General features: G+C 51.0%; 1 protein-coding gene across 1 annotated transcript; it reads left to right on the plus strand.

Moving 5' to 3' along the window:
- The first annotated feature begins 593 nt into the window (after positions 1 to 593).
- On the plus strand, positions 594 to 25,269 carry Cen (cerebellar degeneration-related protein 2-like). Its single transcript, XM_029112082.1, has 8 exons — positions 594 to 704; positions 2,090 to 2,481; positions 7,768 to 7,880; positions 20,006 to 20,154; positions 22,519 to 22,765; positions 22,910 to 23,148; positions 23,299 to 23,972; positions 24,104 to 25,269. The coding sequence occupies exons 2-8, from the start codon at positions 2,196 to 2,198 to the stop codon at positions 24,283 to 24,285; spliced, it is 1,890 nt and encodes a 629-aa protein (XP_028967915.1). The 5' UTR covers positions 594 to 704; positions 2,090 to 2,195; the 3' UTR covers positions 24,286 to 25,269.
- The last annotated feature ends 1,457 nt before the right edge of the window (positions 25,270 to 26,726 follow it).

The following is a 26,726-nucleotide window of genomic DNA, read 5'->3' on the forward strand; positions in this document are numbered from 1 at the left end:
CACTCTAGCGCTCCTTATATGTATATTATTAGGGATGGGGATTGGGGATGGTTCCGCAGACCGAGACAAGAACGGAAGACCTATTCCCATATGGCAATATGCAAGAGACTCCGAGCATATGGAACATCTCCCTGACGCTTCCCTCCGTTTCTCAATCCCAACGTCTCCAAGTGTCATTGCGAAGCTCGCGGTCCAAGCGCTGAACTCTTCGAATTTCATCGAGGACTCGGGTCCCTCACACGGTTTTCTTCCTCCGACGGAGATAGCTCCGGAGAGGGGTGGAACTAGGACGCCACGCGTCATTCGTTCCGCCAGGATCGCGAGCTCAATCGGAGGCTCTCCTAGTTCGATCTCTGGATAAGCGCCGTGGGCAGAAGCCGCGCGAGTAGCATCTGCTCTGATCTGGTCGACTGAACCGACCGAATGCGAGATTCTCGAAGGTCGCCGCCGTCCGTCGTCGTTTGAGTGACACAGAATGACCATCCTCTTGGATGAGCGCTCTGTTTTCCACTCCGTTCAAGTTCGAAGAGCCCGCTGGTTTAGAGAGATGTCCGCATGCGCGAGTCTGTTGTACACCTAGCCCGTCAGCCAAGACGAGTGGCCAATGAGCGGACCTAGCGCGATCTAGATCACTACCACGGACTCGCTGTTTGGCTTCCCCGATTCGGGACGTTATGTAACCGACGTAGAGCAGCTGTGTAGCGGTATGTGGTCGATTAAGAATTATTCTGGAAAATCATTGTTTGGCGATTCGAATCGTTTACGCGCGATCAGCGATGCATGGTGAGATCAGGGAAGCCGTCCTCTAGGAGGGGAATCGACCGTTCGATTTGAAAGCCTCAGGATCCGTAACCCCAGGATAACTCGGAGTTATTTTTCTCTATTCGAGCATCTCGGAGCTGATTGTTCCGAAAAAGGACCAGCCCCACGGCAGTATTTCTGATCGCAGTGTTCTTTAGAGGAAGTAACATGAAAACGGATCGACTGGCTCCCCAAACAATAAGCGAAACGTGGTCTGCTGCCGCGAAGCGTAGACTCATCCAGAAATCGATCGCCGACCGGAGCATTCTCCAAGCATAGATTGACCCGTGTTCGCTTACAGTGTGTAAGCGAATACGTTCGACACAAGACTTCTCGCGTGATCAGACTCTGAGCAGAATATCGGGCTCCCCACCTTCGTGTAGCCGAAATACCGATCGGATCCCGCCAGCGAACGAGCCCTCTCGGTCCTCGGTGGATCCCCGGAGTCGTGACAATTTCCCAGATCAGGTTCTCGGAGATCAAAGTCTGGAATCGAAAGCCGATAATTTTCAGAAAGGGGCTCGTCAGATGCGCTTCCAGAGCGAGGGCTCTCGTTCACTGCTCGGGAGTCCCCCCTATTTCCTCGTTTCCGATTAGGTAGTTTCTGGTCTACCAACGGGTCGGTCGATTTCTGGCCGGACGCTTGGATGTTAGAAAAGTGAGAAGTTTGGGGTTACGGTTTGTTGACCGTCCGATAGACGCTTGCGTCTGTGAGTGGAAAGGAGGAGGAAACAGATTTCTCGCGACTCACGACGTCGACCATGAAGCCGAGGGCAGAAGTCAAAATCACGTTCACCGCGGACGAGAGCAACGGCACTTTCGCCTATTTCGGAATAGTGAAACTCACTGGGGGGGAGACGTATCGGCTCTCCGCGGCCCTATGTCGAACGTTTTCAATTGAGTGTAGATCACGGTCCGTGGGCGTTCAAAAATCAATGGGGAATGAACCGTCCGAACGGAAAAATCCTTTCACCGATTCCCTACGGTACGAACCTGTAATCTAACGGTGCTGCTGATAGTATTGCTCGGAAGCCAAGAAGGTTGGATCTCTGACACAAATTTTCAGATCCATGTTTGTCCTACTTCTTCTGTGCACTGTCACTTTCAATAATTGAACTTCTCTTCGACCACGACCGGGAATTCATCGTACCGTCCGGTCGATGACGCCACGAATCGAAAGCCGATACGGCTCCTCGAACACATTCAGCCATAGAAACTATCGTTCTGCTCCTATTGAACGAATCTCCGGTAACTTTCTGCTGCTTCTAAGAGAGAAATCCTGTTCCAGTGAGGAGCTCCTGCCCGCGATGGTTCCCTGAAAACTTCTACAGACTGCCACCCCTCACCTGCACCGACGCACAGAGTTCACGAGCTCGGAGAAGGAACGAGACATCATGGAGCACTTCGGGCAAATCGGTTCCGCCGAAGAAGATGCCCGCCACATCCTAGCGCACCCAATGAAAGAACAGCACGATATTGCCGAACTACTAGGTCAGGACCTCCTTTCATTGGATTCCGGACTCAGTGTTTGCGACGAAGAAGAAACTTGCGCCACCAGAGGCGAATCCCTCACGACCAGATCCAAAGCGAAGAAGAACATCGACTTTTTGACCGACGTTGTGGCGGACAAACTTTCGGAAGAGGACAACAACGATGAGTACGCCTACGTGCCAAAGACTGGTGAGCGAAACTCGTTTGATTACTTCTCATTTCGAAATAGCTTGAGATCGATCTATTGATCTATCTATCGGGAAAACGGAAGGAGACGGATGACTTCGTCACCCTTAGCGTCGAACGTCACGTGGCGAATTATCTCAGAATGAAATCCGCCGATTCCTGTGCTGTAATCAATCCATGATGGTAGCTTGCCGTCTGTACATCGCTCGGACACATCAACTGACGAACTTCTAGACTCCTTCGAGGATCGGACGCAGAGCTCTAACGCGGCCTTCGAAATAAAACCCACCGTCTCGAGGGCGTCCGCATTTCGGCCCAGAGGGCGGCTCCCGGAGGAATTGGGATAAGACTCGGCGCAGTATCACGTTCAGGCTCCTGCAAGCTCACAACGAACGAACCGAGCGCCGATACAGTAGCCGTTTTCGGAAATTTCCTTATCGGATCCCATCAGCCACCGAAAGGCTCCGATTTGAAGTCTCGCTGAACGGCGCTTCTTCCTGGAATACGAATGACGGTTGAAGGCCCGAAACTTCACTCATTCCGGAGCCATACGTCTAAAGTGATCGCTTCTTTGTTCGCCTTCCAATCGTTCCCCGGGAGGGCTTCCTGTCATCGGGGCGAGCGTCTTTAACGAGCTATTAGAAATTTTTCGATCATGTCAAGGCGTCGATTGCCCTCTTAGCTATTAACACCGCGACCGCCACACCGCCACCACCATCGAATGTGTTTATTCAACGCTTTAACCACAACTACTAGTCGCTTCGGTTTCTCATGACCTCCCGACCTGGGACCGGAGCTATTCGAGCGGATCCCTTCAGACTGAAGTGTTTATGGCTTTAGAATTGCTATGCAATGCCTCCCCCTCGTCCGATAGATGTACGTGCAGCTGGATCTCGTCAAAAACCGGAGTTGTTGAGCAACCCAACTCGTCTTTCAAGTCGGCATCGACCTTTCTCTCGAGCGGACTTTGTTTGATTGTCGTTTGCTTTGCTCGAACGTCGGATATCCTAGCGCCAAAAATAACGTCCTTAGCGTCCCCCGCAGCGCGGATGCGCATCTCGTTTGTATAATCTAATCTCAGTCAGTCCGTGTCTGAGGTCTCAATCGTTGCATTTCCTTTCGCGAGAAGATAAAATCTTATTCAAGCATCGATCCCGACTTGACAAAACGTCGAAAACGCGTCGCGAGTTTGATCATGGCGGCTGCGAAACGGTGTTTGTGTGTTTGCCATCGGATACCGTGCGTCATTTGGTACATGTGAATCCGGTGCTTGGTATTTGCTCCCTCGGTTAGTTTCAGCGACGGCGGGCTTGCGTCGCGAAACCAATCGTGGGGAAATCAACGGGTCTCTTACCAGCGGACAGAAGTTCTGCTCGCGCGGTCCGCCGTCGCGACGGACTCGGCCGGATTAGGGATGTCGGATGGCGGATCGAAGGAAGTTCTGACGCTGACGCTGTGCAACCCCAGAATTTCTCTCCGCCTGATCTCATCGGTTCCTCGTATCGCAGCCAAGACGGGCCCTTCCGCCGACGGGGTAGATTTCGCAAAAAAAAAACAAGACAAAAGTAAGATAGAAGTCCGTCTGTCGAATGCTAAGAGGAAGTGTCGGCTTACATCCTGAGAACCTCGCGACGACGACGCGTCGTCTTCTACGCCGAAGATCGGACCCCGGGGGAATCACCACGTACGTTGATCCGCTCGCATTGTTTATTGGCTGAGAACGATGGATGGATGAGCGAGCGAGCGAATGGACGAGCGAGCTGGCGAGCAAGCGACGATAGATCAGAATAGTCTGCGACGCGGCGTTCTAATTCCTGCCGGACATTAGAGGTCATTCTTCATGGGGCTGAGCTCACCGGGATGAATCGTTGCGTTGTCGAAACATAGTATTGTCCAGGCGAATACGCGAACGCAACCGTTTACTTGCCCAATATCGTGTCTTAGTGCGGCATTTCGTTATCATCGCGAAGGTTCTCGCTTTTCGGAAAATCCGTCTCAATTGTGAGGGTGCTCATTCACGGCACGATCTGTGTGCAAAACTTCCCGAGGACGAGTCTAAGGGGGGCGAACATCCCGAAAGAATGAACTCGTGTCCGCCGTTGGACAACTCCCTCCGCCTGGGGAAAAATATCTCGCTTTGTGTTAATAACACGTGATCCAATTGTCAGACCATCGACGGAATTGCCGCCGGACTCAAATGCGTACGTGATGCCGGTGGTCTACTTCTTGCGTAAGCTGGTTTTCCGCTTCGTGTACGATTCCGCGCGCTCCATGACCAAAGGCGATGAATGAATGCTCTTTTCCTCGGACTGAGAATTTATTCCTGCGTGTTGGGTATTCGTTTAGCGCTCGCTCACTCACCCACACGGATCGCGTACCGATATATTGTCTGCGACGGTGAACTTCGCCGCTTACTGATCCACTGAGGGGAAAAGAGCTCTCCGATATCTTGTCACAGGGCTGTCACGAGACAGCAACTAATTGCGGTCCGGATCTGAAGGGTGAACACGCAGAGCTACAAAGACTGCCTTGGCAATCGCTCCGCAACTCATCCCTCCATGTCGTTCCCGGGGATTAATTATCGTGACCGATTCAACCAGATTAATTGAGAGAAGAAGACTTCGGCCCGGTCTGAATCACTTCTCCGAATCGATTCTAGCACGGAATCCGCAGGTCGCTGTTCCGCCTCTGACGGAACACTGAAGCCAGATGGTTTCGCTATCATTAGTTGCGATAGATATCAATCCCTCAGCGGTCACGGTAATTGCGGTCGTTATTGATATTGTCACCGGTGTCCGATCATAATTTCATTGCCAGTATATACTGTCACGCTCCGATCCAGGAATGAATGACCCTTTCGAACGGAGCGAAGTTGGATGACATTCAAGCGGGCCTTATCTTATTCGCTGAATCGAATGTTCCGATCATTCTTTTTCCGCTCAGTCAGCCACTGTACGCAATCTTCAAACCGAGCCATGCTATTCGAGCTAGACCTGTTTTCGAACTGGAATGCAGCTGATCCCCCAAGGTCGCCGAAGCCATCGTCATGCGGTGTGCAGGGCTCCGCCAGGTGTCTCTACGTCGTACGCCACGACTCGAGCCTGAGAGCGAGGAGATGCTCCAGAATCTGTGAGCTATTGAGGGTCTGGTTGAAGCGCTTGAGGACCCCGTCGAATTTCTAGACAGCGTAATCATCCTGAGAGAGTCGAATTCCGTTCCCCGATGCATAGATTCTTGCGATGTGAAAGAATCCTAGTTTTCGTAAATGACTTGCAGCAGGCCCAGTCTAAATAAGCGCCGATGTTCGCTCATCCGTCGATCTTGCGTCACTTCTCGATCGATGGCTCATGACTCGCATCCGATAGACTGCGACGCTTTCGTAAAGTAAGAGAACGAACGGATCACTGTAAGTCGACAGAAAGAGCAACAACTGTCGATTGCTGTTCGCCGCTTCCGCACCGGTCGCTAGTGACGAGACGACTATTTTGCGGGGACTCCCGACCAACTGGATCGATGCTCTTCGGGGTCGGAAGTCGGGCTGCCTGGGATACTCGGAGCTAATGACCATCAAGGGAGTCTCGACGCTTGGTTGTTCGTTAGCGAGTACTTTTCGGCTCGTGTATAGCTGCCGTGTGTTTCTCGGGCTGTGTCGGAAACACGCGGGAGAATTTTAATGGGTGTACTACGGTTGGATTGTCGTCGTTTTGATTCATTCCATCTGCGATCCCGCAGCCGTCACGGCGGACATCACGCCATCTACTGATCCGGATCGAGAGAGAACTGAAAAATTAGAAGCTTCCTTCTTAATACCTCGCGTGGCATTTCCACTGCGACGGTCGCGGACCGCAGCGGGCTTCGTGATGTGAGGTAGACGTCCATGATGTGCGACATACCCCCACGTTGACGCGAGCGCACTCGCGCTTCATCGTTTGTGTTCCGATCTCCGGTGACACGAGGTGCGTCTGCTGTGATTCCGCGAAAAACTCGAAATGGATGTCGCAGAAGCTTTGGCTAACCCCGAATACAATGACGACGTTTTCAGTGAGTTTCGTAGTTCCACTTCGCCAGCCGAAATTCCGGTCGAAGCCGTAGGTTTCCTAATATTCGGAATTCAGATCTTCGGGGCCTTCGCACAACCCCGCGTGACTATCCGAAGCTCTGTTGATATGATTTCTCTGACCTTTGATGTTCCGTCCGGGATTTCTCACAACAAAGCTGCAATGAAAAAAAAGCCCCATTGTGACACTCGTTTCTGTCTGACAAATGCGTTTACATACTTGCGTTTATGGGGGTCCGAGGAACCGTGAGCGCCGGATTCCGAACCGAGTTCTGACACTTTCGGGAAGGACTCAAGTTTAACACGAGTTGCGCGACACGCCCCGAGGTAAGGAGTTCTTTCTCGGAGCGTATATTCGAAGGAAGTTTTGCCCACGGTTGAGGAGGACGGTATTCGCCGCTGTGCGATCGGTTGTTGCAGAACAGCATTCGAAATCGGATTCCCGATGTTTTATGTGACTTTCTCTGCATGACGATTCCTTGGCGAGCGGGACAAAGAAAAGGAGCATAATGTTGAAGTTTTGCGGAGGAGCGGAGTGACTTGTTTCGGATCCGCGATCGACGCGAAGATGAACGATCGGTCGATTGGATAAGTGGACGGCTGTATCTCGGTGCTCGTACATGGCGCGTGCCACGTGCACGGGGCAATCGGATCCGAGGGCGGAAACGTTCGTCGAGCAATGCCGTTGCTCGGATCAATCATTCGAAATTTCATCATGTGCCGCGATCACTCCGCCATCGTTTGGAGTGGACACCGTCGCGAAATCTTGTCCCTGTTTCGAGAAGGAGCTTGCTTCGAGCCTGAATCATGATCGACTTAACGGAGAACAGCACTATAGACCTAGTTCCGAGAGAATGCCCCGAGAATTCCAGCGAATAAGATGCGTTGCCGGAGCAAAACATCGACGTATGATTCAAAGCCGCTGCTTCCGCGGATCCGATCCCCCTGTGATCAAGTGATCAGATGAGATTGGTCGACTCCTCCAGGACGTATAGACATCAAAGACTTCGTGCAGGAGACGAGACAGTTCTCATGCGCCGAGTCGCAAGCGAATGCTCATCTAATTGAATAAGTTTTCGTCGCAGGGAGTAGATGAAATATCTGCTCAATTCGATATCAGATCAAATATCTATCAGAAGAACTTGGTGGGAGCTTACCTCATGACAACCCGAAAGAACCTTACCCGAACGATTTTGCAATCGAAGAACTGACTGAGCTCAATTTGATTACAGACTTACAACTAGCAGCTGAACTTGGGAAAACTCTCCTGGAAAGGAATCATGAGCTGGAGGAGAACGTCCGACGTTTGCAAGCCGTTATCGAGGAACAGTCAAAGGAAATCGATGTAAGTGCTCGACTGAGATCGTTAGCTTTGAAAAATGCTTCCCGCAGTGTCTTCGGGAGAGTTCGGTGTGGCTTCGGATTCCCGAAGAAGGGCAATCGCTTAGGAACCAGAGCTGGGATGTCCCTACAAGGAACCCACGGTCGGTCATCCATTCAGAAAAAGTCAGACAGCACCTGTACGTTAGAACAAGAGCCTTCAGCCCGACTCCATCACTGTACGGTTTTTAGTTTTTCAACGGACGGAATTTACGTCAAGCTAACGAGGGAGCGCCCTTCACATATTCTGGGTTAATGGATAAACGCCAGCCGACGTCTCGGCGACCGAGCATGTCTGCGGCCGCCGCGGTAATGTTTCCAAATTTCATGATGATCTTGACACGGGACGAATAAGTCAGTCAGACGGCTTTGTGCCGTCCGGTAGCGCTCGGCTATTTTCGCGCACGACTGTCCGAGTTTTAAGGGAGATAGCCATCGACATCGCGGAAAATACATTGGCGTCGAAGGTAGAGATTAAGAATCGGGCGGAATCGAACTTTGTTTCGTTCTCGATTTTCCCGCTCGTTGGATGATCTGTCGATCGGATCCGGGACTATGTTCGTGACCGGTAGGAAATGATAGCGTAGATCGAGTGTCCGCGGAGGGCGCTGAATTTTTCCGGCTCCATTCGATTATATTACTATGGTTTTCAACTATATGACGACGACAGAATTTTCGATGTTGAGATCTGAGCCGAGTCAGGTCCGATCTTCGTGTATTCGCTCCGGGAATCGGCTTTAAGAATCATCACGGCCGGCGGAAGGAATCGGATCGCGCTGCCAAAAACGGCTTGTTGCAAAAACCATAGTAATTGTATCATGATACAATACGTTTATACGGATGATGAATTAGAAGAGGGCTGTGTCTCCTGTCTCCGGAGGGCTTGTTGCAGCTCTGCGTGAGTCTGTGTCGACACATGTCTGCGAGCGATCCCATCCGGAGTACCCGGATCACTCGGACAGCGAAAACCTTCCAACAGATGACCGAAGTTTTTTGCTGCATACATTGTATTGAATGGGCGAGACCCCGGGATATGCGGAAGTCGACCTCAGACGTGACGACTTTCCTTAGGAAGTATTATCTCCTACGATTCGACGTATTTGAAGGAAGAGGGCAATGATGTATGCATATCGTTATATCGTCAGTTCGTAGATGATTTCGGTCTATTTACCCAGATAATTTATGGAGGGCTCCATAAGCTCAGCGAAGCCCCATTCTAATCGTTTGCATGTCATCATCGCTATCTGGGCCGACGTTGACGGGTTCTGTTCCGCCTGTAGTTCCACCATTCACTTGTGTCAAGCTCTTGTCAAACTCGCTCCGGTGTGTCACGAAAGCGCAAACATCAAAACTTTCTTCCACGCTGTATCATATCCATTCTGTGGAAGCGTGTAGAATCAGGCGAAAGAGAAAACCAGACAAAGTCAAGTGTCGAATCACTGCGCCATTGGTCTGCGGTTTGAGATCCGGATCGATCACCAAATTCAATGTCGAAAAAAACCTTCGCGAATCGGGCTCACTCAAGCGACCTTATTACGATTCTCGAGCATTGGCTCAGGGAGCGTGGGTCGTCAATTGTCTTCTAGTTTCCGAAGCACGACAGAAATCGAAGGATTATTCGATAGCTCCCTGGAAGTGGAGTTCGAACCAAAGTCGTAGATTTCTTCCATGAACCTGGTATGACCTCTTGGGAAGCAGTCTGATTCAGGATATTGTCCGAAAAGTTTGAACCTTATCCGAGCTATCAACGTCACACGTTCCTACGTTGAACGCTCGGTCAATAGTCGTTGCCAGCGAAAAACGTGCCACGGACTAGGGATGAAGAAGAGCCCAGCACGTGGTTTTCCGGTCTCATGATTCTACGATTTGAAATTGTGTCTCTCGGAACCACTCGTCATCCTGTTTTAGTTGAGTATAGCAGTGGTCCTGTGGGTAGGGTGCTCTGACGAAGTCTGTTCGACTAGCAGTCTGTCATTCGTTGTCTCCAGTTGTGAGGAGGGTCAGTTCAACAGCGGTGCCTACCTCTCTACTAACGCGGCCCCTCAGTCAATCTGTGAGATTCGCGACTTTGTCCCAGCGAAACTCTCCATTGAGAGTTCGAGTCTCTGCGGCGAGTGATGCGGTCGAACCGCAGGTGATAACAACTGATACCCCAAGAGGTATACTGTGCTCAGTCAGAGTTAAGTGCTGGAGGAACTTGGTGCGAATTCGCCATCGTCGGGCTCGGGCTCATTGAGTTTCGAATTGAGACTGCGATGGATATATCGAGGAGGAATCTCGTGTTACGTCAGGATATAGGAGTGCTCTGCGATTGGGCTCTTGGTCGCATGGAAGAGAACAAAACTCCGAAGGTACAATATGCTGATCGTTCCGAGTCATTGTGAGAATTCAAGCTCCACGAGCTCCTAATTGGGTCGTAGCGTGACAATGGGGAAAATTCATCTTATCCATTAACCTCGGGCTGATCTGGTCTAGCACTGAGACTTTCCATTCGCTGCATCATCGGCACTCCCTCCTGCCCATCGGTCTCTGACTTCAGCGGCATCGACCTCTCTTACGGTGTAAAAAGTTTGCAGAGCGAAAAATCCTCAACTTTCTCACGTGTGAGCCTGCATACTACCACTCCCTCGTCCTTAACTCTGCCTCAATCTATCTTCATAATTTTTTCCAGCACCTTATCTAAACGATTTCAAATCCTTTTGTTTTGAGGACTCAAGGTGATTCTATATTTCACCCGTGCATCGGCAGGGGACGGGAGCTTATAAATAGTCGGGAATTCTCTCGAGCCTTTCCTTCCGTGGTTCGCTTTCTCACCACAGATGGCGCCGCCGGCTCCACGGTGCGTGTGTCGTCCGAATCGCAGTCCAGCGTGAGGTATCATATCGTTACAGCGGACTTGTAGGGTATTGAGCTTTCACTCGGCGAAAAGCAATTCAGTACATTCGCCTTGAACTCGTTTCTCACGCCCTCGATGCTCGTTACTATTGGTTGTCGTCTTAAGCGATAGTTTCTTCTTCCATGAATCATCTCGGCCGTCGAAATCGTTCGTTTCATCCTCAAACCGATGTGTCCGGTTTTCGCCAGTTTGGCCTTCGCTTCCTGCAGACCAGACGTTTAAGCGGCTCCAGGAATTCCAGGACCCCTGGAAGAACCCCGACGCGATTACCCTCGACCTTGGGCCTTGTTTTCGATTGACTTGAGCAGGGCGCTTCGGATGTTCGATGCGGGCACGGATCCTCTGGCATATCGGCGGCTTGTTGCCATGCTCATCTGTTGCTTGGTCGCGTCACGGAATTTCTGACTCCGCACATCACAGCTGTGAGGACGGATTTCTCCATCAGCTCCCAAGTTCGAGCCAAACAGGAGTTTCCCGTCGGCTTCTCTGCTGTTCCTTCGCTTTCATATAGGTATCCCATTCGCATCCTTGAATCTTGAAGGGTTCAACATCCTAGACGCCGGGACGGCGTCTGTTGTTCTTCTCCGAATCGAGCAGCCAAGCTAACCGCACGGGGTTTTCTTTCTCATGCACGAGAGGAGCAGGAACCCGGCATGAGACACACAATCTTTCGTCTATCAAGCGGCCGCGGAATTTTTCAATCGAGGTTCTCATTTCTGCAACGATATTCCGGAAAATGGCATTTCCTAGACCGCTGCCGGCCTTCGGAGCGGCAATCATGGTCACGAGACCCGCCTAGCTTCTCCACCGTCAGTCACGGATCTTCTGATCGGGATCTGATACGGACCGGAAATACTCGAGATTCCCAGTGGGTTCCATCCTTCGCACTGATTCTATATCGGTGAGCCTTCGGCGTTGTCGATACGATGAACATTATCATTCGCGGTAGCCCCCGATGATCTGTACCGAGCGTCTTCAGATCTTACGGTCTCTGGCTGGGCTTCTGTTCATGATCAGATGTCCAGCTGCGAAACACTTGTATCGCTGAACTTCTGCGTGTCAATGCGACGAACATTGAATCCGCCGAAATCCAAGTTACGTCAAATGCATGCCTGTCGATGGCAATGGAAGGGCTGGAAACTGAAGTTCTTGCGACGCGCGCCCATGTCCATACTAATGAGAAAATATCGAAATGAGGAAGCCCGTGCGGCTCCTTGTTTCCTTCGTCTGATTGAGATGATCAATCACACAATGGTTTCCGGTGGGACAGCCGGCTCGTACGTTCAAGTGCAACTTTGGCTGAAGAGAAAGTCCCTCGAGGCCTCGTTCCTGGATCAATGGCACCAGGCCGTAGACGACCGTGCATTCAGACGCATCCTCTCTGAGGACTACCTGTCGCATTTCTTCATCCACTCTTCGTCTCAGACCCGCAGAGTCATTTCAATCGGCCCCCTCGAACTTGCCAAGAGCTTTGTTGTTGACAACGCTCTCGCGTGGCGCGTCGCCAGACGGGTACGCGAAGCCCCCGATCTTCGGGCCCTAGTCTTATGTAAATTAAAAAGTTCCTGAATTTGTTCTCCGCAAATAAAGGAGATATCTCATCTTATCACTCTCTACCGGGGCTCTTCACTGCTCGTTCTCTGTAGTCTTGCTTCTACGAGCAGAGGGGCTTTGGAATCCAGGCAGGAAGGCGAACGTTGAACAGAAGCCTATTCCGGAACTTCTGGCACTATTGTCTGGTGTTTGGTCCGGCCTCCAGCAACAACGACAGCGGCTATCGCGTAGCGGCGAAGTTACTTCTGTCGGTCGCTGATTGCTGCCTGCAGTTCCACCGCAAGGCCTTCCGGATCCGAAACTTATTGACCGACAAAGTGGCGATCGAGCGAGGGAGCGGACAACCGACGTTCGTTTCACTTTGGGGAGTCTGTTGATTTTGTCGATGGATTTCAACACGCTCACGCGACTCTCATCCCATTCGATCGAGCTAGACTTCGCGGAATCGATGAGCCGGATCGCGCGGGCGTCGGCCAGACCTCATTGCGCGGGGCTTTTCGCTATTCTTCTTTTCCGCCGTAAAATTCGGAAGCATGGGGAAACACGCAATCGTGGGAGCATTCCAGGGAACGCGAGCAGAGCCCCACGATACTTCAGGCATTACTTTAGGAAGCCAGGCAACGGTGCATCCGAGCGGGGACTGGGCGTCGTTCATCCGACATCGATGAGCCATTTTCCATCATGTCTTAGATGAGAGATCTGCCTCGTAGAACCGCGAATGCCAAAACGTGCGAATCTCTCGACGATCCTCTCAAGGGTTCGAACTCCTTCGACTCCAGAGCTGAGGGGGCCCCCGGCGCGGACTCGCCGCCGAGGTGGCCTTGCCGTGCATCCAGAGTTTCCGTTCTTCAGAAAATGAAAAACGTCGAAACTGGGATGTCAATGCAGGCGGAACGACCTCGAGGCTGAAGTTCCACAGAGAGGGTGATCGGCGTGGAAGCCGCCCGTCGACCGCTTCGCTCAGGGTCCTCGGGCTCGGAGTTCCGGGGCTTCCGGTCTCGTGTGGAAGCGTCCGTCGGAGCTTGCTCCGTGAGATCTGCTCCACCTCCGGAGCCAAGTAACAGTTGACACGCAAGTTGCGTGCGCGCGCCGTAACTTGCCGAACATCGCAGATTGGACAGACCCTTCTCGCCACTTTCCTGACTGGGCATGCCAGACGCCGCTGTGTCAAAACCATAGTACTGAAAACCACTCCGGTGCCCACATCGTGCCGCTCAACTGCGAAGTTCTCCGTCGTCGTGAAGTGAGACGTTTTGTTCGAGACCGGATCTCCAGTGTTTTGTGTCAACCTCTCTGTGGGGATTCACCGAGGCACTAATGTTGCCCACCAGTGCCGGAAGCATCATTCCACAGGCCTAAACTCGGAACCTCAGGAAGAAGACGATTCTCAGCGCCTTGAAGTTGCCGAGGGACTGCTCGTTGGTTTGAATTGATCAATCATTTCCGAACCAGCGAAACGTCAGACCTAGATTCGTCTAGGACACCTCTGAAACTTTGAGAGCAGCGTCAAATTCAACGAAAAAGAAAAAAATCACAAAAACATAGCTTCTACCTCACGGTACAGCTAAGTGCTCATTTTCTAAAAGGAAAGAAGGTAACGGATACATTCAAAGGATCAGCTTACTGAATCGGTCGACTTGAAGTTCTTGTTTGAGGATTCCTGTGGATAGAGAGCAGAGAATCTCTGGAAGATTACGGATAAGATCTCGCAAGTCATCAACGCCAGCTCAATCATCACGCATTTTTGAAGTTAGGCCTCGCCAAGCGCAACTTGACTGAATCGAGTGCTGAAGCCACGAAGCAGTTCAAGTAGACGCGCCTTGATTTTCATCGCATCCATTCGAGAAGCAAACCCCAACGAGGAGTACCGCAACTGCTCCGTAGGAGCACAAGGAGAGAAGAGGAAAGAAACAGCGGAGTTTCCGAAACTCAGCGGAAAAAGCAAAAAAAAATCTGAAAAAAACTAGTACAAAAAGTCGTGCATCATCATCGATCGTAAAGCTGTGAAACCCGAAACCCATAGCAGGGAACTTTTCCGGAGTTCAGCTTCGGGAGGAAAATCGAAGAATTCATAGCTTCGAACGAAGAAAGCTCAAGTTTTTACACAAGTTCAATCTTCTCGACCCTACACCCACTCCTGCACCACCGCAGCAGCTGCTACTACTGCTTCATTTACTCTGTTGGAGCGAGTAACTTATACCTGAGTTCAACCCAAATCCCACCGGTTCTAGTCACTACATGATCCTCATTGGAGACCGTTGCCAACTTTTGAGCACCATCGTCTCTTCGACCTACTTCTGCTTGTAGTCTCAATCAGCCTCCCGGGCTATGGCTTTCTGAGCCGGAGTCTTCAAGGGTGTTCCTGAAGGCTTCCCAAGAGAAGACTGAAGGTCTAAGGCGCAGTCGTCAAGCCCACGAACGCAACGAGCACAAAGAAGATATTTCCCAGAGAATACTTCGTCGGACAAGGCATTGGGACGAATAATTGAAGGAGGAAGGAAGGAAATCGGAATGAATCCCTTACGAGTCACTCAGGAGCGTCGCAGGGAGCGGAGACGTCGATGCAGGGTCACCGCGATCAAGGAAAACGTCGCTCCGTTGACTTCAAGCGGCAATGTGAGTTACGGCGATCGATAGGGGAAGACGTGGTTGGATTCGAGGGTGATATACGTGGTAGTAGACGGGAAATCTTTTTTCTCTCGATAGACAGTAGGCCCGCGAGGAATGCTCTCCAAATCTCGGGTAGTGTCCACAGATGTCGAATGGCTGATCACAGGCTCAGATGTCAAAATGCCGACTTAGAAGTTCCGTGAGCTGACCACGCCTTGGCGGCGCGGCGGTACTGGTAGGGGCAGTGGCCCGCTGATCTTTTTTCCAACCGCAAGCGCGGCCGCAGCTCGATTCCCCGATGCGCTTAGGCGGGAGAGCTCCTGCATGAGCCTGGTCCGAATGATTCGGTATTTCATTCCTCTAAGAGACTCGCAATGATTCCAAAAAGGGACTCCTGACCGAGGAGGAAGCCTCGTAGACGAGGGCCGATTCAGGAAGTGCCCCAGTAGGAGAATTCTTTTTGTTCGATTCAGTGGTCAGGCCATCCGAGGCTGAGAGTCGTTGTTGAACCGTCGGTTAGAATAGACCCCATCCACACGGTACGTGACATTTTTCAAGCTAGCGTGAGCGAGCTGTTGACCGTTGGTAAGTTGACCGGACGAAAATCGCGAGGTCCAAGGTCTCCGCGAGAGGCGCTTGCGTACCGCAAAATTCCTATGGAGCTCAGAAAATATAATTCCCCGCGATTTCGACGTGACTACCCCGTTGCAGTTTTTCTGGGGACGGCTTCTTCATGCGCCGTGCTCCACAAGTTCCGCTTGCGAAACCGAGGAACTAGTTTCTGAGCGGGATCTATTGTTGAGCCCCGCACCCGGCATTGGCTGTTGTGAAGTCGACGCTTGTGTGATATGTCCTGACAATCGAGCTCATTGATATCCGCGTAAAATGTCTCGCTGCAGTGAGAAATAATTAGATGATTGAAACGTCGTCACGAAATTTCAGCTGACCGACCTTCGACGGCAGGCTCGGGTTTTCGAGTCGGACGAGGAATCATGATCATTCGTGCATTCGATAAAGCGATCGCGATCGGTGAACTTATCGATGGACCGAGCTCTGTCAAGAGTTGCACTAAAAATCGGCTCTTGAAGTCGGAGAAGTTACGCGGCTGACTTCGGGTCAGAATAATCAGGGCATCCAGCACCTACAGCTCGTGGGCACGAGCTTCAAGTGACTGCCACTCCCGCTAAAAACTCATTTCACCTCACCCGATCAGAGTGCCGGCTAAGGTACTCTTCTTGAAGCTATGTCAATCCAGGGCTACAGTTGCGCGCAGGAGGTCGCTACGATTCTCTTGATCGCAAACTAGTATCCATTCGCGATTTCTGTTTCGCTAAGGGGCCTCTCGATTTTTCCATCGATGGCTGAGTCTATATAGTTCAGGTCACACGCGTTCGAAGTCGGTCAAGTCTGCTGAGGCACCAAGACAGACCTGGATACGTTCCCTATTTTGACCTGGAACGATCATTAATGATCGAGGTTCCAATTCTTGTGCTGGAAAGCTCCGTCGTAATGCGCTCCGGATGGATTGGGAGATGAGCGGAAATGGATTGTTAACCCTACCGACTGGTGAACAAATCGTTCGCGCTTTCCCTTCGGCTCGTTTTCTTCAAAAAAAATTCCTGCTTCCACGGGGCATCCGAAGCATCCCGAAAACTTAATAAACTTCGCTCAAAACTCCGAAGGCCATTATACGAGCGGATCATTCCTCTGACGTTGAACCTTCTCTGGGTTCCGCCATCCATCTTTTGATGATTCCGAGCCGAGAATTTTTCGGAAACAGAGGAGTGAAAAAAGGGAACGCGTCGACAGAATATAATAGCATTGGAAATTCTTTTCTCGCCGCTGCTCAAATTAGGCGCGCAGTTCGGCCCAGGACTGCTCCGGCGCAACTCTCGGTCGTTACGGTAGCATACCCTCGTTTTTTCGTCGTCTTGGCAAGCTTCGCGAACTTGCCAAACCCAGCCGTTGTCGTCGACGTCGCCGCCAGTTCTGGAGTTGATGTTCGGAACACTGTGAGACGGGTCGCGTCTTCTTTGGTTCCGTCAATCGTTGACCGCATCACGAGGCTGGCCATCCGCGGAAGCGTTGCAGACGCTCGACTCGTCGACCGGCACCAGGAGAGAAAAAGCCTCCGATGGCGATCCGTGAAATATGCTATACTATTTTTAGACATTGGATATAAGTAGCTGGCAAGTTCTTTTTTGGACTTGGTCGCTCCAAGTGAACTAGTCATTGAAGTGGCTTGTCGAAAGTTCAGCTGTTTCCAAACCACGGTCGGTTTGCGTCCTTGGATATCGAAGGACTGCTGCTATCCCGGCTCCAAGTTGCTGCAGCGCGACCGAAGTGGTGATGGTGCTACCGAATGAGTCATAAGTTGCTTTTGCCAGTTTCTGCTGCTCGAGCCGCCGAAACAGATCGCGGCAGTCGGCGCTCGTCATGAACAAGTACCTGAAGCAGGCAGAAGACGTCGACGACGAAGCGACAGCCGAAGTCAACGAAACTTCCAAGCGTTCCCTTTCTCTCACAGAAGTTACGCCTGGCTTGCTGGAATGCAGAAGCTGTAGCACGAAACGAGTTCGCGAACGACTCGCCGCGCTTCGAAGAGAAAAGAATGCGCTGCGGTGGATGTTTCCGAAAGCGAGCGAGCAATTTACAATAGTGGCCAACTCGCACGTCTTCCATGGATTGGAATATTTCAACGGACAACCCCAACCTTAGCGGACGACGAGCCGTAGAGCAAGAAATAGACGAAACCATAGATAGATCGACGAAATGTTTCGGAAGAAGCTGTACGAAAGGAAGAAGCGCAAGAAGACGTTCCGATGACGACCTTCGTCATCAGAGGGTGAACGATTCCTTGAAGGGTTTCCTGCGTCGAAAACCGCGGCAACAATTTCGGTGCTCTTTTCAGCAGTCATTGTTAGCCCGACGGCTGCGGCGGCAGAGAGTAGCGGTAGTTGTTCGCAGTTGTTGCCGTGGTCAGTAACGTTCAACGTAAGCTCGTTGTGCTTCTCGTTGTCGTCGTCGTCTGGGCATCGTTATCGATGCATTGAGGAGGAAGTCAGTCATCATCTCCTTCCACCGTTGGATACCGTCTGACGCCCAGCGTCCCTGACCTCATTCATCTATTCCTCCGTCGCATCCATATATTCATCGCTCAGTCCGTTCAAAATAACTTTCTCAGGCGCCGGGAAAAGTTGAAGCAAGCGTTCAAGAAGGCGGAGTGGAAGATTGAGAAATTCGTGCGCATCGACTGTTGTGCCCAAGAAAGCCACACCGTTCAACTTGAAATCGCTTGGGTGCTCCCCGCACCGGGAAGTTATGATTTAGGTTCCCGAGACGAAACCTCCGGGTCGGAATCAGAGCACCGCGCTGCGAAGGGGCGCATCGATGGATGTTCACAGGAACCTCCGTCGATCGCGCGGAATTCATTATCTGAAGGAAACCTATCCCGGCAGATACAATTCAGGGAAAATAACATATTCTCGTTTTTCGCATGATCGCAGAGCCGGAGGCGGAGCCCGAGACTAGGGTACCTTCGCGCTCGAGGGAAGGAAAGTGTTTTTGCGACAAAAAAGGAACTCGACTCGGGAATTCCGGCTATTATAAGGTTTTTACGAGCCGTTAAGGCCGGGCTCGCGATATTCGCTGCGAGATTTGTGAGCTGCGGAAAACATCATCATCATATGTTTCTCATCATCGATCCGGCATCGAAGAAGTTCGTGATGATGTCGCTCGCCTCGCTGGCTGTCGATCGGCTCGCTGAGTTTCACCCACTTCCGAGGATACCGCAGCCCAGCTGTTAAAAAATGTCCCGTGTTTGCGAGCGACGGCGGCTGAAACGCTCCAAACGGGCCACGACTTCCACAAGTTTATTCCCCGTCCGCGGGCCAGAATAACTTGGACCGGCCGATAGTTGTCGGTCTAGCGGTGGATAGTTGGCCCGCGGACGAACCTACGAACGGACGGCCCGTCTGACTGACTATCCGTCCGACCGACCGTTTGTCTGTCAGCCGAGGCAGCTAGCTCAACATCGGATGGCATTGGGTAGTGCGTCCGTTGGAGCACTTAACCCACATTCGCTGCTGCAAAAGCACCTCGGCTGCAGTTCTGATTGAGCTGCGAGCGAGCGAGCGTTCGCCATTGTTGCTAGGACAAGCGGAGGCAAGGCTCATTCAAATGACTGAAAGAACTTCTAACGAATGAAGGAGCGAATGAATAAATGAATCCTTGTGAATGCATGATGCCAGCGCATTAATGTGAGCTCCGGCTCGCATCCTACAAGTTGAAATGCGAGGAACAGCATCGCAGGCTGAACGTTTGTGTACCTCGTCCACCAAGGACATTGACACAGCTTGCTCGTTTGCGCTAATGGTGCACCCTTGTCTAGCGGACAAGATCCTATTATTAGGCCGAACGTCTGATCATGGGGGCAACCAAGTTTTGATCAAATCAGCTTCCATTCTCCAGTTCAAGGGAGGAATCAACCGTCGGTGTCGGCTCCGATGTTTCCTCGCTTTCCTCGACATCCTCGGTTTCGATAGCGACCGGCCAACTGTGGCGGCGCGGACCAAGCTGTCGCATGCTTCTTCTTCTTCCCAAGTTTGTCGTCGGATTCCGATCTATATCATCTGGCAGGAGTTCTTGCGGGAAACTAGCTCAAAAGTTGAGAAACTGTGCGCACTTGGATCTGTGCGATTGCTTCAGATTCGGCGTAGATTACCTCATTGAGTTTTCGAAAAGTACCATCGCAGACCAAACTTCGACCCGTCGGGGAGATTGTCCCGCACACTATACAGCGAGATGACGAAATATCGAATCAAGAGAGCTCTTTCCTCTCGCCGCTCGCAGCTTGCTGACCGATCAGTGTTTTCGCTCACCCAGACGACGATTCCGCCTCACTTCCTAGTGGGGGTCGGGCAGTTTTCGCAAATTTTTTCCGCAGCTAGTGGCGATTCACCACGAGCTACAGGAGTCAGGAGCGTATTCCTTTTATTCGGTGGACTAATCGCATTTCCCTTCGATTTCAGTATTTGACTAGCCAGGCTTGTCAACTTCGCGACGCGAACGAAACTCGACTCCGCATCTACGAGGCCCTCGAGCAAAGCGTGGGAGAACTGGAAAAGAACAATCGTCTCCTACACGATGAAAGCAAGACGGACAAGAAACGCATCAAGGCGTGAGTAGTCGTTGATTTTTTTCGTCCCCCTCTCATATCTTCCTCGACATCCATCCGCTTCTCCACGTGTCGTGTTCCTGCGTTCGGGGAAGTGGAGAAGGAACTTCGTTTCGAATTGGCAGCTCGGGTTTTGTTTCGCTTATTTGAAAAGGCGACTTTCGGACCCATTCCTCGTCTGGAGTCACCTCTTTCCGGTTTTCCATTTCCAATGCGATGAGCGATGATATTCCTCGGATTCGCGGCTTTTGGTGGAAGGTTTCAAAGATGGTATTCGTTCCGATGCTGGCTGAAGGGTAGGGCTTGTTTTTTCAATCGATCGATGTCGATGAGGAACGATTCGACAAAAGCTGAATTAGCGAACGGAGTTAGTGAACACGATCTTCGATTTGATGAGTCACGGACGGGGCGTTTCAGCGCTTCCTTGCAACCTTCTCTGACAATCTTCCGGACCGTCCACGATCGGTCACGGTCCCCTTCGCGAGTCTGCGAGTGTGCATCCGAGTGATAGCAGAGTCATCGAGGCCGCGATTGAGTGTTGGTCCAACGGAATGACTCGCAAAGCGATTGAAAATGAATACCAGGAAACTCCGGGACTTGATTCTCAGTCTCCCTCATTTTTTGTCTCCGACGCAAGTGATGAGCGAGCTTCCCTCGTCTAGGAAGACATTTCGCCCGACGTCGGCACGGCCGTTTGGCAGCCATGTTGGCAAAAACGCTATTTTTTCTCGTCGCTGGCTGCACCGAAGTTTTCCAAAACTCAACAACGGCACGAAACACAAACAAAAGTGTCTCTGGCTAAGCATGGTTTCCCCTACCGCGTACCCACCAAATTTTAAAGTTCTCTCTCATTCGAGATCGCGAGGAGAGAACCCCACGGCGCGGCGCGACGTCTCGACATTTCCCGACGAATCGGGAGCTTTAGGGAGACCTCAGCGGGGTTGAAGCGTCCGAAAGGGTGTCTCTACATCTCCACGGGGATCTTCCGTGAGTCCCTGCCCGTGACTCCGTGAGTCTCACCTTCAAGTCGCGCGGCTATCCAACAATATCTCCCTTACTGACGATTCTTCGCTGTTGTCGATGCTGCAGGAAATACGGGAGAAGTTTCCTCGAAACCGTAACGGCCTGACTCGGGAGAATGGTACGAGTCTCAATCAGCGCATTTCCGTCTTTTGTTCCGTTTAACGGTCGGTTCCCCATCTGCTATTGCTCCGGATATCCCCGACGTCGTCTCCCTTGGTCACGTCGGCGTCGACGCGAGTTTCGGCGGTGCTGCAGTGAATCTTGATTCTCCATTTTCCCCTGGTCGCATTTGCCCCGGTATCTTCTTCGACCCCGATTCCTCGCGGGAACGAAAAGGCAATGCTCAAAGAGTTATCCCGATTGTGGAATTATTTAAATGTTCCATCATCGAGCTCCGGGGAAAATTGAAGTCGTGTTAAGTCAATTCATGCATGGGAGATAGCGTGTCGCGATTCGAGCCAGCGATGCTGTTATTATCCACCATCGTGACTTCAGTCACGAATCCTTCTTGTCCCTCGATTCGGGAATTCACGAATATCGCTGACGGCTCGCGGCCGTGCGTCACTCGGAGATCGAAGAATCACAAGTTGCATGGTAGGCAAAGTTGTTCACTGTGGTCGCCCAGAAGAAGGCGGACGGGCTTTCGGTCGATTCGCTAGCATGGCGACGGCGGCAGCGGCCGCGGCGAGGACCGGCCAGCGATTGACGCAGGGAGGGGCTGACTCCAGTGGCCGGCGTAACACTGCAGTCAATTCGAGCGCGCTCGTGTTTTTGGCGTGGCTCGCTTTTCCGAACTTCTTCTCCTCCCAACGTGTCGCTTGTCAGCCCCATCGTGTGTTTGTCCGGGGTTCGTTGTCTCTGCTCCGAGGAAAAATGGGGATTTTCAACGAGCGAACCGAGCAACCCATTTACGTCGATCATGTCTGGTTCGAGAGGATGTGTAAAATTTTGGCGGTCGCTGACCATCATCCGGCTTCGCCAAGTCACGGCGCGCATATCTGGTGCTGGCACAAAATTTGGAAGAGCTGGTGAGTGCGATAAAGCTAGAAACGGTGGGAGCGACTTTCATGACACTGCTGGATATTAGTCATTGTGATGTCCGAGTTTCGTAACATATGGTGTTGCGAGCTGAGGTTCCGGATCAGCGAATGCCAGCTGCCCGCTCGGCTGATGATAGGCTCAGTGGATTCCGATTTCGATCGAATAGTGCAGTGTTTGGGTCGAATGTGACGCAGAGTTGAAAGAAAAAAAAACGAGAACCCTTTCCCGTGCGAGAGCTTCGGTGGCTCCCATGACGAGATGATATATTGAGTTTGAAGCTCATGAGATTGGCTTTTCGCGCAGGCTTTGTGCTTCTCTGGAGTTGGTCGAACAACATTGTGAAGAGCTCCAGGAGGAGATGGACGTGATCCGTGTGTCCTGTACTGGAAATCAACACCAAAAGAATCCAGACTCGGATGGCCTCAGCGGAAAGAAGAAAGGACAGACCAAGATGAAGAGCCACTCGGACTATACCTCATCCGAGGAGTCCAACACCGATGAAGAAAGCGGAATTCATGGCTCGGACGAATCAGATTTTGCCGGGTTCGAAGTAAGTAGTCCTCTTATCGCATACTCTTGGATGTAAGTCTACCGAATCCCGCTACCGATTGCAAAGCTCCTCCGGAGGAAAGGAGGAGTCTCCAAGGTAAACCCGACACCGTAGGAGCTCATTTGGCTACCGGTCTCTCTGCAGGATACCCCTCTTGAACTGCAAGAGGTTCTTCGATTGCGGTCAGATATGGCACGTCTTCGCAGTCAGATTTCTCGCGAGCAAAGGATGCGAGAGACCCTCTCATCGGAACTTGAGAGGTCCGTTCAGGAGAACGCAAGACTCCGCGAAGAACTTCTGTCCTCTAGGGAACGTGAAAGATTGAGCCTCAACATCCAAATGGAGTTGGGCGGCACTGTCGGCGACCTGGACATTGGCAACAAGTAAGCGAAACCAAAATCTGTCCAATCGAAAAGCTGCCCTGTGGATCGTTGCGTGGCCTACGTCTTCGTGAGGGCGTCACTGATTCCCTGATGCCTCGGTCACCCTCCAGCATTACGCTTCGATTCGCTAATTGTTCCAAACCCTTACAGACCTTGTTCCAATCTTTCGGTGGATGGAGACGACGACAACGGCCCTTCCGAAACTCAGTCCGAAACGCGACAGCAGGAAGCCGACACCGAGCAGGAAGAAGGAAACACTCTTCTTTACGAGCTCGACATGCAGTACAGAGTCCTAATTGAGAAGTACGAAGCGCTTCTCGAAGCGCGACGACGTGATTTCGAAGCTGAAGACGCCATGACAGCATCGATGCACTCGAAAGGACAGAGTGATGCTGGTCTCGGCTCGGAAGTATCGATCACGCCTGAACTCGATGACAATGCTCTGAACGCCGATGCTGAACCCAACGCTCAGCGTCTAAAGGATGCCGCCTGTCAGACGGAAATCCTGGTTTTGAAAAAGAAGAAACAGCACATTGTTGACGTACAACCAGTCACTGTACCACCGAAATCTTGCTCCAAATTCCCCCAAATCGAGCCTGCGATCTCTACCAATACTGTCCACAGCGGACATCAGGCCACCAACGCGTTGTCGACGCTCAGCGTCGCCGACCAAGAAACCTTCAACAGGCACTTCGAACATTCCCCGCCAGAGTACAAGAAGCTCTTCGCGGAGATCTTCGCTGTCCTCAAGCGAAAAGTTGCGGAAATGCCCGCATGCGCATCTGGTATCGCTCAGGAACGGCAGCCGTCTCCCGTTCTCCCAGGTATGCCCACAGGAGTACGGTGTGGAATACACCCCTCAGTACTTCCGAAGAGATATTCGATTGCTCGAACTCGATCCTTATGCTCAGCATTCTCGCGCCAACTAATGACTTTCAAAACTTCCCCCTAACAGAGCTGGAGACACGACTCGAGTGCAACCTTGAGAAACTCAAGGCCACAGTCCCTCCCCACATTCGCTTGACGCGTAGCTACGCCGAAGTTGTTCGCGCCCGCCAACAGCAGGCACAGCAAATGAGGATGCAGGCTCAACGCAACATGAACCTCGACGCCGCCACCTTCAGAATCCAGCACTGAGCCCCGAGGTTAAATTCTATGATATACCTTCATATCTATATTTATTCCGACGACGAGTATTTTATTTTCATTCAACTCGCGGACCTTGAGAATAATCAAACGAGAATTGAAGTTTCCTGATTATACCAGATATATCATACCAGTATTAGCCACTGGTTTGACTCGCGTGCGGGAGTATTCTGCCGTCTCTAAGGAATACGCTCGACTGTCTTTCCGACAGGGAGCTTGGTGTCCGCTCCAAGACTCATCGTCGGATTGCTCTTAGTTTCTACGATAATATTTCGATAGTTTGATTTTGTCCAGAAGGGAGCGTAGCTTATAAGGATCCTCGATTCTGCTCCCCCAAAAAAATCGAGAGATAGAAACAAAGTCAACGAAATCTTCTTATAACCCTTACCCAACGATAAGAAGAATAAACAAGAGCGAATAGACTGGTATACGTAGCGGCCCGAATATCGGATATCTTGCAACAAGATGGTGGAAGTTCTTTGTGCACTCCTCGAACACGCAGGTTTACCTTGGGAAGCACGAATGAGATTAGGTCAACAAGTCGACAAGCGACGCAGTTCTCCGAAATCGATATCGTACATTAACGGACACCCAGTGATCCAGAAAAAGCAATTTTCTCAACACCAGCCCGACTGGCGTTAGAAAAAAATCGACACGACGGACTCGTGCCAAAAAAACAAGAGCCACCTATTTTAAAGCCACCAAAAATATTTTTACAATAATAATGATAATGGATTCAAAAAGTAGGAAGAACCTTGGCACGTGGAGTGGAGGAGAATACCGGAATGGAAAAAGTTCTCGAGAGGCGTCAAGACATGATTTCTATAAAATAAAAATGAGCGTCGATTAAATTAAGCGGACAGGATCGACGCGACAAGATCTTCGTCAGAATGTTTGACCTCAGATCGGATCGTGATCAAAATAATATTCAAAGGCCATAATAAATCCGGAGGGGGATTCCGTGATATATGATGAGCAGGCATCGTGCTTTTCAATTCTAAAATTATAGGAATGACTTGTGTTTTGCTTCGGTTTGTAACGGTGAGAGTTTATTCCATGGATCCATAATTCTCGTTCACCTCATCGACTGTGTAATCGTCTTCATAAGTTAGGATTTAGGGAATTTCCAGAGCTACATCGACGGTATGAACGTGATTATTATACAAATCGGAATATGAAATCGTAGCTTGCAGGCCAATGCGGACCATTTCGCATCCGTGTAGAGGGACCCAATCATAAATGAGTCCGCTCCACATTGGCGTTTCATCTCTTATCAGCAGCAGCTTGGAGAAACGCGAAAAATATCTACAAGTCGACGTCCGAATGCGGAATTCGCGGTTTTTCTACCGATTTCGACTCGTTGGACGGTTGCCGACGCTTATATTCGCTTCATTCGTTGATTCAGCTTGTAGTATCTGGCAAAATATTCTAAAGCTCTGGTGGGCATCTCCTCCTGTACCTTCATTTTAGCTCTGGCAGCCGTTTCATTATTGTACAGCAATATACAGGATGGACTATTCGGACTAGCATTTGTTTCGGAATACGCTTGACGTTGATCCGACTTCATCTCCGGTCTGGGGAAACCCTCACGAGTTTCCCTTTGTTTCATTGCGCTCTATATCAATGCTCATGACATGCCTCCACAGGCCTAAACTATTAGCCGAATAGTACTCGAAACTCCTATGAAGACAACAAACACGCACCGACTACTCACGGCTAGGCCGACATGCCGCTCCGGGACTATTGCAGGGATCGGTGGGGGAGGAGGGGCGAAGGGGTAGGGGCAGCGGTCGATGCGTTTGTTGATGACAATTCGAGTTAGAAAAGTTGACAAAGTGCGAAAAAGTAGAAGATGCTCTAACCGATATACACTCCTCATCGACGACATATTTTTTCCCGCGGGTCGAATCCATGACAAATCATCAAGAAAGTCGGTTAGTATCCTTATTTTTCAACTCTAGAATATCTCCCAAGACTGTATCCATCGAAATGGGAGAGATCTCCATTGAATCAGGGCAGAACTCTTAACAACTTGAGTTCATCCTTCAACAGATGGCTGACCAGATTGATGAGTGAGTGAATTTCGTGTTGTCGCCTGACAGGATTTCGCGCAGAGGGGCTGAATCGGGATTATCCGTCTGCACGGAGGAGCTTTCTCCGATTCCCCGAAGCCGCACCGAATGCCCGAGTCTCAGAACTCGATCCTGATGAATTTCCGTCTCGAAAATCGTATATCTATAGTTATCCACCCCTACATTCCCGTCCGGAGTAGTTTGTTCTGTTTTTTTGTACGGTATGCATGGAGAATGTGCTTGTTTGGAATCTGAGACGGCGAGCTGTCAAACTCGTCCTCACTTCTTTTTGATCGGTATGATCAATTATTATCATTTGTGATAAACAAAGCAGACGCTCTCGATGAGATCAATGTGTTG

The sequence above is a fragment of the Galendromus occidentalis genome, unplaced genomic scaffold, assembly GCF_000255335.2.
Source record: "Galendromus occidentalis unplaced genomic scaffold, Mocc_1.1 scf7180000075612, whole genome shotgun sequence".
NCBI classification, from domain to species: Eukaryota; Metazoa; Arthropoda; class Arachnida; order Mesostigmata; family Phytoseiidae; genus Galendromus; species Galendromus occidentalis.

What these genes read in the sequence shown, in the direction of transcription:
- Cen (XM_029112082.1), top strand. Translation starts at nt 2,196, where the DNA reads ATGGAGCACTTCGGGCAAATCGGTTCCGCCGAAGAAGATGCCCGCCAC. An exon ending in CGCCTACGTGCCAAAGACTG is followed by an intron (nt 2,482 to 7,767) that starts GTGAGCGAAACT and finishes ATTTGATTACAG; the next exon opens with ACTTACAACTAGCAGCTGAA. An exon ending in GACCTGGACATTGGCAACAA is followed by an intron (nt 23,149 to 23,298) that starts GTAAGCGAAACC and finishes AAACCCTTACAG; the next exon opens with ACCTTGTTCCAATCTTTCGG.